General features: G+C 41.3%; 1 protein-coding gene across 1 annotated transcript; it reads right to left on the bottom strand.

The window, feature by feature from the left end:
- Window positions 1-1,909: 1,909 nt before the first annotated feature.
- On the bottom strand, window positions 1,910-11,972 carry LOC103084601 (vascular non-inflammatory molecule 3-like). Its single transcript, XM_007456548.1, is given in 8 exon segments — window positions 1,910-2,030; window positions 2,713-2,894; window positions 3,580-3,953; window positions 4,738-5,029; window positions 7,344-7,536; window positions 11,454-11,584; window positions 11,698-11,833; window positions 11,835-11,972. Coding segments are annotated over 8 exon segments (1,503 nt in total). The 5' UTR covers window positions 11,909-11,972.
- Window positions 11,973-12,426: the final 454 nt, after the last annotated feature.

Raw genomic sequence — 12,426 nt, 5'->3', positions numbered from 1 at the left:
TAGAGAGACAGGCTTGACCGTAGCAGAAGTCCACTGCTGGAGCCAGTCCTGGTATGGTCACTCCAACTGTCTTTGACGCATGGCCAGAGGTTCAGCGTGGGCAGGCTCGAGAGATACAAATGGGGGCTGAAGGTGGAGGAGGTTTCATTATAGGGGGGCCCTCACGCTTTTGTGACTTTCACTCCAGAAGCCCAACCAGGTTCTCTGGGTGAATAACGAGGAAATAAGACACCTTGTGCTTCCTCTAGGAGGAGGAAAAATACACCTACTTTGAAGTAAGTCCGGAGCATTCTGTTCTCTTAACCAAAGCCTGCCTTCCATGGAAACAATTTACTAGAGCCTAACCTTCCTGGGGGGACAGGGAAACCCCATCTCTAAACCCCCTCCAGCTTGCCTATCCCAACTAAGGCGAAAGGAGACAGCTAAGAAAAATTTGTGAAGGTCACAGCCCAGGAACACAAGCCCACTACAAGACAGAGATTTAATCACTGGGCTATAGAACCCTTCCCTTCCCCCGACATTTACTACCACATCAAGCTGGCATTTCTGGCCTACCTTGGCACATACCAGCTGGGAGAAGCCTTTAGGTGGACAACTGTGGTTCTTGCAGTAGAATGCCATCCATCAGCTTAAATTAGAACTGGTGGGACACCAAACAGCCTCCGCTATGATGCCTGAGCTGAATCTCCTGACCCCTAATGTTACCCCCACGCTGGGTTTGCCTCTTGCTGGGTGTTGAGCCAAAAGATGCAATCAAGCCAAAGAGCAGAAGGAAGGATTTTTTTACTTCCAACAAGTAAGAAGAACACTGGGGATATTTCCCAATGCAGTGTCTCCCAAACAGCAAGATTGGGGAAGTTTTAAGCACAAGCGGAGGAGTCTAGGGCATAAGTAGCATCCTATCATCGGGTGTTGTAGCCCCTGGAGAGAGATTCCAGGTAAAATGGAAACAGAGAGACAGAGGGCATTTTCTGCTGCCCAGAATGTCTCTAGCTTCCTGGAACTGGATTGAATTAAACCGAGTAGAAAGGAACACCTGAGAAAAGATTAGGAAAGCAGTTGTCATATCTTTTAAGGGAAGGGAAAGGTGTCCCCAAACTCAGAGTCATCCTCAACCTCTCTCACACATCCTAGAGAGCACTGCTATTCTCATGTGTGTCTCTTCCCAGAGTTAATAACTGACAAACCAGGGAAAGGACTCAGGGCGCTAGGGTCAAGGGACCAAAGGTAACTGGGAGAAAGGTAACAGGGTAGCCTTTCCTGAGGAAGCTCCTGTCTGGCACAGGCTGCAACAAATCCATGAATATGAGGGGCTTTAACCAGGATTGGGTAAATTTTAGGAAAGAATAATTTCAGAAGGAAACAGCGTGTGGTCTTAAGGAGATCATTTATTCATTTATCTCTTTATAAATTTCCCTTCACAAGTATCTAATTTCCATACAAATATTCCATAAAGGTAGAATAAAGAGATAATGGAACAATTTTAATTTGTTATAAAAGTCATTCATAATTACTTTAAAAGATACCCTTGTTTTTTAACTTCCTGTATCCTAAAGACTAGGACCAAATACCCTCTGCATTTTCAACGCTTACCCTGTGCATTTACAAATGAGAGACACAATATTTGCATACGTTAGAGAAGTTACCACAAAAGGACTCTTCTAGGCTCCCCTCCCATAAATACATGTTAGACATACTGACACATACTTAAGTGCACCCACACAAAAGATGTATGCACCTCCCAGAAATGAATATGTAAAATGTGCACCCACATCCAATTGCTTTTTAAATCTTCTTAAGTTTGTTGTTTCAGCAAAGTGATGACATCTCTTCTAAACAGACACTAAAGACACTCTCTTTTCCCTCTCTCTTTGCCAGGCTAATCCTGAAAGGATGGCGGTGAAGGAGATCATGGCAGTTGCCCAGTTCCCTGCCCTAAGCGTGGAGGGTCCCTCTCAAACACTCTTCCATACAGGGCCAGAACCAAGAAAGGCAAAGGGGCTCCACCTCGGCTCTGCAGACGTCCATCTCCTGAAACCCGATCAAAGAAAGCAAAGGATTAACTTCAATGCAGAGTTGGTTCCAGCCCAGAAGCCTTCTCTGACAACATCACTCTAAAAGCAACATGAAATAGTCAAAAGCACACAAAATTTGGAGTCAGAAGACCCCTGTTTCAGCTCTACATGTCTAATAGTATCAGAGGGACTTTGGGTGAATGTGTAGCAAATAAATCTATTGCCCTGGGGATTAAGTAAGATAATGTATAAAAACGAGGTTTTTTTTTAATTCATGAAACTATACAAAGTATCAATTATTACTATCCTTATTATAACTACGCAGAATAATGCACCCATGAAATAAGTTATAGATGCATTATTTAATGTATTCAACTTGGACGTTCTCCACTACGCAAAAAAAGAAAACATTAGTTGCCAGCTATCACTGGCAATCAATATTTTTATTTTAATTCTTCCATAATCTCCTTGTTCCCTTGGATATCAAAATCACATATATGTAGAAAAATAACCCCCAAATTCTTCACCACAGCCTAAGGACAGTCTAGAACCACAACTTGTCTTCCATATCATAGTTTCTTTGCATAAGTTGCTTGAATAAGGTGAATGACAATGTTGCCATGTTGTCTCATTATTTCAATGAGTTTCATTATGCCAGTCTACTGCATCTGTTCAAAGGAATTTATCCTCCTGAAAATCTTCTACCTCATAATGTCTTTCAGGGGCAAGCTGACTCTCACTAAGAATGATCTGTGGGAAAACATAGCTCGTTCCAAATGTGCCACAGAGGGAGAATTCTTCAAACTTGGTAAAAGCTGACCCCGCAGGCTCTCCACAAGTTCTCAGGTCAGTGGTTTGACACTTCAGTAATGTGCATACCTGTGTAGGAAAATAAAAGTGGTTGGAAATCTTGGAAATATTTTCTCAGCTAAAAATCCAATTTCAAAGAATAGAAGAATATTTGTTAGGTTGCCTCTTAAGTAGTTTTTTTTTTCAATTGCAGCTCATAATCTATTAGTAACTCCTAAAATTAATTTAGTGAGTCAAGATTAGCCCTTTTTTCAATGAAGCAAAATGGAGTAGACTAGAATTTTCAAAATCAAAGTATGTTGGTTATAATTATAGCTATTTCTAATTCTGATTTGAATTATTTTATAAAACGTTTGTTTCAATTAAGTATCTCTTTTAACTCAGTCATACATCTTGACTGCGCTTGTTTATGATGTGAAATGGACTTCTTGCTCTGGACACTAGTTGAAGACAGTTTGCAAAACACAGCTCTAAAGTAACCTGACAGAAAAAGAGAGTATATGGGGGTTGTAGCTTTTTAAATTTGAACCCAGTCTGCTGAGAACTAATGAATCTGCTTCATGTTTTTACCTTGCAGCTCTAATTCTGTTCTCACTAAGACTGAACAAATAATGTGTTCTAGGGAGAAAAGTTCAGTGACAAATGTAACACCATTCCAATTAACTGAATCCAGCACAATTCTTAAAGAAATGCAATAATGACCTAGAAGACAAATCAGTAAAATAGCCATTCTAACATATTCGAGTGTTTCTACCTGTAAGTAATACTGGCCTTCTACCATGTGCAGTCTGTCAAAGACACCTAGTGCATACACCTCACTGGTTCCTTTCTCAGACATCTTGCAGGTTAAGTGACAACACAGGTCTTTCTGACAAACTGTGTAATTTCCTGTGTTTCTCTTAAGCTTGGTGAAGGTGAACGCATCAAAATAAATCATCCCTGGAAAATTCAACCGTTCAGATGAGAATGGCTTGACACCCCTGGCATAAGCACTCCAGTGAACAGCTGCAGAGTACCTGGGCTCTCTTCGAGGCCGGGACTTCAATTCTGAGAGCATCAGCTGGCCGCTCTCTGTTTCCATGTCATAGTAATACACCTTGACAGCATCCGGTGAGTAGATTCCACTTTCTACGGGTGACATAAAGAAACACAAATATTGGTTTCAAATTTTGCATGGTGACAAACAAATAGAATCACTTCCATAAGAACTGAAATATAAAGTTATGAAAGCATAAGCATTTTCAAGATAAGGAGGGAGAGAGCTTTACATTGACCTAAATTCCAATTGGACTCTGAGTCCTCCGTATGGGACTGCTTACACTGAAACTATATGACTTAGATAGCTTTTTTTTTTTTAACTCAAACTCCCCTTTCTTTAGCCAACTTAACAGTAAACCAGAAAATTTCTCAAACACGAAGAACAATTTTAGCTCTCCACTAACCTATCTAATTTATTTGTGCTTGAGATTCTTCACCTGGATCAATGAACAACAAAGCAGTCAAGAGGGGAGGCTGCTTTACCTTGAAAGTGGATACTATAAAGGATAAACTCTAAAATCCTGATTAAGTCTAAAGTGATTTTATCACCTCAACAGCAAGATTTATTTCAATATTACTCATGGATGTTAGCTGCAACGTTCTTTAGCTCTGGCTTTGCTTTTTTTATGTAACTTGAATTCTCTCTAACTCCAATTTCCCCTCGCATGAAATTGAGAATATAATGTTTGCCTCCTTCTTTACTCCCAGGAATAATGTTCCTTAAATAATGTTGGTATAGAAGCCCATATGGCTCTTATTAATTTTGTGATGTTGGAGTTAATAGAAGAATATTTGAAGAAAAGCGTGGCTTGAAAATGAATGAAGCCTTCCCAAGACTGTGGCTACCTGTTGGGGCAGAACCAGGGTGAGGTACGTGTCATGTGCATGTTCGTGTTGTGGGTATTGGCAGCAAGCAGGTTGACTCCCAGGGCTCGGGCTCATGCCGAGTGGAAGGGGACTGCAGAGAGGAGGGGCAGCGTGTTGTACCAGGCCGTGGGGTACAGAATGCTGTCAACCTGAAACTCTTCCACCACCATCACAGCTGGGTCATGAGAAAAAATGTCAAAGCAAGTGAAAATGCCAAACTTCCCAAAGGGAGAGTCAAAAGTCACAAGTTCTGAATCCTTGGGGAAATCAAATTGAATTTCAGGTGCAAAAAGATTGTACTGTCAAGCGAAATGCAAAGGAACGGAAGGTTAGTAAGAAAACTGTCAAATAGAAGTGATCAATATCTTCAAAATCTTTTCTTGCGTGCATGTTGGTGTGCATACTTAAAACTGTTACACATAAATTAGTGTAAATTATACCCAGTATATCACTGTCTGTGAGTTTTCTCACTGTGACATTCATTAGAACACTTCATTTTCCCACAACCTATGAATCAACCAATGAGTTCATATCTACAAATGATATTTATTTTTAATTAATTTATTTATTTATCGCCGCATTGGGTCTTTGTTGCTGTGCACGAGCTTTCTCTAGTTGCGGCGAGTGGGGGCTACTCTCCGTTGCGGTGCACGGGCTTCTCACTGAGGTGACTTCTCTTGGTGTGGAGCACGGGCTCTAGGCGTGCGGGCTTCAGTAGTTGTGGCTTGCGGGCTCAGTAGTTGTGGCTCGTGGGCTCTAGAGCGCAGGCTCAGGTGTTGTGGTGCACAGGCTTAGCTGCTCCGCGGAATGTGGGATCTTCCTGGACCAGGGATTGAACACATGTCCCCTACATTGGCAGGAGTATTCTTAACCACTGTGGCACCAGGGAAGCCCCTACAAATGATATTTAAAAGGTGAATATTTGTCTTAAAATCGCTTGAAATTTTGAACCTCACAAATTTCTGATGGTTTTCCATTCTATTCTTTAAATACAGACAGCACTGTCCGTGTGAAGTCTAACACGGTAATAAAATAAACTTTGTCATGTCTCCCCATGGTACTGCTAGGTCTATATAAGTGAGGTGACGTAGATTGGAACTTAATTTAGACAATGTAATAGCTAAACCTTGTTAATTAGTAAGCCATTAGAATTTTTTTTCCAGCCTGATTATTGCTCCCAAACTCCAACAACCTTGGGCTCAGAACAGCCTTACGTTCTGCTCACATTTCTATTTGGCCTGATGTGTGCGTATGTGCTCAGGCAACACCCCACCCCAACCCGACCAGTGAGCATCCCAAGCTCCTCGGCCCTAGGCTCAGGGGGTAGTCCATCCTTCATCCCCAGGTGATCGACTTGAGGACGGCATGTGGCTGATTTGGAGTCAAGGAAGGCTAAGGTTTTTGCAGGGTTTCTAGGAAAGAGAAATGCAGTCTTCCTCTGGATTTTGTTGCTATTAGGATATGTGCTTTGTGATGAGCAGCCATGTGGCTTCTGAAAGGACAGTCATCCTGGGAAAAAGTTGTAACAAAGGAATAAGAGAGCTAGAGGGATGGCTGACATCTTCTGGGCCTCTGAGGGACAGACTGCATTGGAAACTAGACCTACCCTTTCTATGATTTATATTTTCTCAGGTACCTAAGCAAGGAAATTCTGTGTTGTTGTTGTTGTTTTAAGCCAATTTCAGTTGGGGGGTTTTTCTATCATTGCAATCAAAAAGGTCCTAATGAAATGAATGACTACAGCTTAATACCAAATGTTAACAAATTGGGTCAAAAATCTAACTCTAGTACTAAATCTTGTGATGAAACTGAGCATTTCTCCTTTCTCAGTGAATATTAAAATCCTCGTGCAGCTATTAGCATATCTGCTTTAATAGTCTGGTAGATTTGGGCTTCCCTGGTGGCGCACTGGTTGAGAATCTGCCTGCTAATGCAGGGGACATGGGTTCGAGCCCTGGTCTGGGAAGATCCCACATGCCGCAGAGCAACTAGGCCCATGCACCACAGCTACTGAGCCTGCGTGTCTGGAGCCCGTGCTCTGCAACAAGAGAGGCCGCGATAGTGAGAGGCCTGCACACCGCAATGAAGAGTGGCCCCCGCTCTCCACAACTAGAGAAAGCCCTCACACAGAAACAAAGACCCAACACAGCCAAAAATAAAATATATAAAAATAAATAAATAAATACTCTGGTAGTTTCTGTTTTATGACTAATTCAAATTCAGAACGCTTATACGAAATCAAAGTAAGTTAAATCCCTTTTTCAACTAAATGTAATAATTCAGAAACGCATTCACAACAGTTCCCTCACCAGCATTCACAGACAAGTATACCTAGATATCACAAACAAAAGAAGTAAATCGAGGGGCTTCCCTGGTGGCGCAGTGGTTGAGAGTCTGCCTGCCAATGCAGGGGGACACGGGTTCGTGCCCTTGTCTGGGAAGATCCCACATGCCGCAGAGCGGCTGGGCCCGTGAGCCATGGCCACTGAGGCTGCGCGTCTGGAGCCTGTGCTCTGCAATGGGAGAGGCCACAACAGTGAGGCCCGCGTACCGCAAAAAAAAAAAAAAAAAAAGAAGTAAATTGAGCTTAGCTAAGGCACAAGTAATTCTCACCTTGTGGTAGTGGGCCACCAGCCTACCCTCAGAATCAAACACCACATCAGTGTTGTATTGGTAACGACCATCAGGAGGACAGTGAGGGGCACTGGCATTGCATGGCTTCTCGTCCCCAGTATTTGCCACAATGTAGATAGAGTTGTCCTTGGCCAGACAGCTGAGCCTTTCTTGCACTGGGCTGCAGCCAAACCTAATTCAATAGATACTGCCTTAAACTCACTGTGTGTTAGTGATTTTGGAACTACCAAAGTGATACTTTATTTGCCCGTTACCTATAACACACAACGGCTCTAGGTTAAGAATCAACAGTAAAGATTTAAAAACTCACATGTAATACCATCTTCTTCTTTATGAAAACTAACCTGTTTTTTAACTGACAGATTGAAGATGGCAGTGCAAGACTGAAGCACAGAGCAAACTGAGGGGGAAGAGGAGAAAGAAGAGAAGCAACACATTTTCTTATGATGTTCTCCTAGGAACACAAATGAAGGGCTTGAAATTTAACACTTTTCTAATGGGGAGGACCTTTTCCATAATCCAAGCCACAGCCCTACTACGAGGCAGTATAGAGTTGGGCCCAGGCAGATCATCTTCTACAGAGAACAAATGCAGTATTAGGTACCAGAAATATTTTTTAAAAGGAAAGAAAAGAAAAGGAAAAGAGAATTTCATTATGAAGTCTCAGTGTCCCCATTTGTCAATGCAACACAATAGCTTCCCTTCTATCTTAGAGGGCCCTTGAGTGAAACCCTAGGATAAATACAGACTATGAAATTGCTTTTCAGAGTAATGCCCAAACCACCCACCTTGGGGATATTTACCCTAGAAATAAGAAGGGATTGAGGTGAGGAAATAGGTGCGATTATAGCTGGCTTCAAATAATTGAAAGACTCTAATTTGAAGATGAGTCACGTATCTTAATATACGACAGGCTCAGTATGAACCCCAAAGGAAGTTATAGATAGATGATTTCAGTGGAAAATAAGATTAAAATTTCTAAATTTCTAGCAACCAGAACATGCTAAGAAGTGGATTCACTAGTCACTGGAAATTTCAAGTATCAGATGGTGCTTCCAGGCACTCAAAAGTCCATTCCGTTAGCGTGGCTCAGTAGAAATGGCTGTGTTTGAATTCCAGCCAGGCTAATTACCAATTGTGAAACCTTAAGCTCCCTTCTTTTCTTTTCTTTTTTTTTTCTTTTTTTTTTGGCGGTACGCGGTCCTCTCACTGTAGTGGCCTCTCCCGTTGCGGAGCACAGGCTCCGGACGCACAGGCTCAGCGGCCATGGCTCACGGGCCCAGCCGCTCCGCGGCATGTGGAATATTTCCCGGACCGGGGCACGAACCCGTGTCTCCTGCATCGGCAGGCGGACTCTCAACCACTGCGCCACCAGGGAAGCCCTCCCTTCTTTTCTTCATATTTAAAATGGGAATAGGGACTTCCCTGGTGGCACAATGGTTAAGAATCCACCTACCAATGCAGGGCACACAGGTTCGAGTCCTGGTCCAGGAAGATCCCACATGCCGCAGAACAACTAAGCCCATGTGCCACAACTATTGAGCCTGCACTCTAGAGCCTGCGTGCCACAACTACTGAGCCTGTGTGCTACAACTACTGAAGCCCATGCACCTAGAGCCCATGCTCCACAACAAGAGAAACCACTGCAGGGAGAAGCCCACACACTGCAACAGAGTAGCCCCCGCTTGCCGCAACTAGAGAAAGCCCACGCACAGCAACGAAGACCCAACACAGCCAAAAATAAATAGATAAAAAGAAACACACAAACAAACAAAAAATAATAAAATAAAATGGGAATAGTTATACCTGCTACATAAATTGAATGAGATAATGTGCATAGTGTACCAGGTACAGATTCTGGAGCCAAGCAGGTGCTCAATAAATAAATAATGGCCATTATGAATTTTGTAACTACAAGAAGACAGGCCAGAACACTGATGACTTGATTGTAGAGACCATTCAGACTCTCCATGGTTTCTCAGTCCCTTTGCAATTGATGTTGAACTAGTCTTTGTATAGAAGGAAGAGATTGTGACCATTTCTTTTATTTTGCCTTCAGGAAAAACAGGGTAATGTTGTCAACATTCATATTCATTAAGGCCTTAATAAAACTATTATGTATTTTATTTTGGTTTTCTTTTTTTTTTTTTTGGCTAAATAATTAGGGTACTTTAATGTTTTCCTATTAGTTCCTCATGGGGAAAGCCCAAGGAAGAATGACATGTGTCAGTATTCTAAATGATACTATTTAAATACACAAGGATGACTATGTGCACTTTTATTACCCCTTTTAGGGATAAACGATACTAGGGAAGAAACGGTGGCTCTCTTTACCAATATTAGCATTATATTAAATACTGGATTTTTCTTTTCTACAACACAGAGTTGAAAGCTTGCCATTTGAGTAAGTGTCTGCAAGCCTCAGTAGTATTAAAGTTTCATCAGTCACCTACCTTCCCTACTTACAATAATTCATCAGAGACTAATTATCAGGCTTCAGGACACCTTTCCCCTAAGAAAGTCTGTTTTATCAGCCAAGGCAAATAGAGTGTATTTCAGTATAAGCCTCTTGAATTACTGCAAATAATGAGTCTTTCCTGCTCTGGGAAAGCCCCATAATCAAGTAGAAACTGAGTCACAATTACGTGATTACTATAAACACAGACTGTGCAACGTTCAGAGAAAATTTTTCCAAAGGTGAAAATCCCAGGGTGAGACCTGACTCACATAATAGAGCTCTTATGTTGCTACATTGGACTTGACTTTCCAACTGATTTCACGTGGTCAAAATTATTTAAGAAGTTTCTTTTTTTGTGTGCTAGATAATAGTTCTGAACAGAGGCATGTAAATTTAAAATTAGCAAATTAAATTACTTTTTAATGCATTGATTTTGCCATTTAAAGGGATTACATATGAACTATTTTAAAAAGTAAATACACCTAAAATAATTTATTTTCAAAAATCTTTCTTATATTTTATACAGATTTTCTTTAAGAAACTTATGCCTAAACTACAGCTATAAACAATTATTAAATTTCTTGAAGGACAAGAAAACAAAAGTTCAGATCCAGCTCCTTCTGTTAAAAAAAAGTAATAGTGAGAGCTAACACTAAAGAGGGCACCATAGTGTATAGATTCTATGTATTACTTCACTTTGCTCTCATTTTGGGGGTGTTTTATTTTTTGGCCGTGCTGCTCGACTTGTGGGATCTTAGTTCCCCAGCCAGGGATTGAACCCAGGCCCTTAGCAGTGAAAGCACGGAGTCCTAACCACTGGACAAGCAAGGAATTCCCTATACTGCGTGTCTACTTTACTCTGTAAAGTGAAGTAAGAGAGGAACTTTTATTATCCCTGGTTTACAGATAAAGAAACCGAGATGTCAATAGTTTAGGTTGTCTGTCCCACGGCACTCAGTCAGGAGGTGGTAGAATGTGGTCTCAGAAAAAGCACCTCCTTTTTCAAGTCCTATGCAATTTCCACTCACTGTACTGATTACATTGCATGCCGATATCAAAGCCCCTTGGGAACATAAACCCAGTCATCTTTTTACCACTTCTGCAAAGGAAGCAGGTTTTCATGGGTGGACCTGCTTACTTACATTTGAGAACATAAGTTCTAGATATCACAACTTTCTCACTTTGCTGAAACCCAATTAAGCACATCTATTATAAAAACTGTGTGTACACATACTATTCATGAAAGAAAACTACAATAAATAACCAACCAAACATCATCCTCTCAAGTCATTTACCAAACAGGAGACAAGCCAGATGGTACGCATTATGAAGAATTAGAGAAGTCTGAATCCAGTGCCACAGACTGTTTGTCACAAGAATACTAGTCAAGCTTACTGAACTTGCTATTACAATGTCACAACATTTGTTTAAAATCAAAGGGTGGCTGCTTCCTCTTACTACCCTTTGGTTTTAAACAAATGTTGTGGAAGGGAGACGCAAGAGGGAGGCATAAGGGGATCTGTGTATGCATATAGCTGATTTTGTTATACAGCAGCAACTAACACATCATTGTAAAGCAATTATACTCCAATAAAGATGTTAAAAAAAAAATCAAAGGGTAATGACATTACCTCTCGGGGTCTCTACATGGAATCCAGTTCACTTCAGGATCTGGGGTAACCTCCAGATAGGGATAAATGGTCTCCCTTGTGAAGATCCAGCCATAAATTCCATCTTCTGGGGTCACAATGATATGTGCACCCTGCTCAAAACAAGTAGGAGCAAAAAAGTGTCTTCCAAATTCTAAACACTCACATCCTTATCAAGTCCCAAATTTCCTTTCCAATATCCCAGCCAGTGTAGAAAGGGCAATACCTGCCTGGCTGCCAGTTTAACGGCTTTCTCTAAGACATCTATATTCCTGCTCATCAGGAGCAAAGCTTCTTTTTTTGGCACAGGAGCCTCTGTTCTGTTTGGTAACATAACAGCATGCTCATACACTGCAGCGATAAGTGTCCAGTGCACCAACACTCAGGACAGAGAGGGCTAAAACGGCACCACGTTTTGGAAAATATGATATAATCATAGCTAAAACTTAGTGCGCTTTGATAAACTCAGATTCTTGTACTTTGTATCACTGGAAGAACTTTTATGTTAAAGACCTTCCTGTCTGCTACCACCTATCTGTACTTTCTCATGAATAGATTACACAGCACGGGGTTGAGAAAGAATATTGTGAAAGAACTACATCATCAGATTGACTCAAGTGTGCGATGCTGTTGTTGGCATCATTCAGAGGTCGACCCAACTCTAAAAGTGAAGTTAATGAGCCAACCAGATTAGTCCACCCCATTCCAAAACACACTGGCTGTTAAACTCTTTTCTTTCAATAAAATATATTTTCCTGGTAGTTCAATATTTCCATTAATAGGGCCAATATGAGATCACTGTAGTAAGAGCTCTCGTAGCAACAATTTGTGAAAATTTACATATTTAGCTGTAAGAGACAGAACAGAGTGTTAGGCAAGCCCTGGTTTTAACAGAGCTCACAAAATATACATGCAAATGACTGAACTCAATGTTCATGACCAGTGACCATAAATG

Source organism: Lipotes vexillifer, unplaced genomic scaffold, assembly GCF_000442215.2.
Source record: "Lipotes vexillifer unplaced genomic scaffold, Lipotes_vexillifer_v1.1 scaffold438, whole genome shotgun sequence".
Taxonomy (NCBI): domain Eukaryota; kingdom Metazoa; phylum Chordata; class Mammalia; order Artiodactyla; family Lipotidae; genus Lipotes; species Lipotes vexillifer.
The sequence above is the reverse complement of the archived record's forward strand: the minus strand, read 5'-3'. Positions and strand labels throughout refer to the sequence as shown.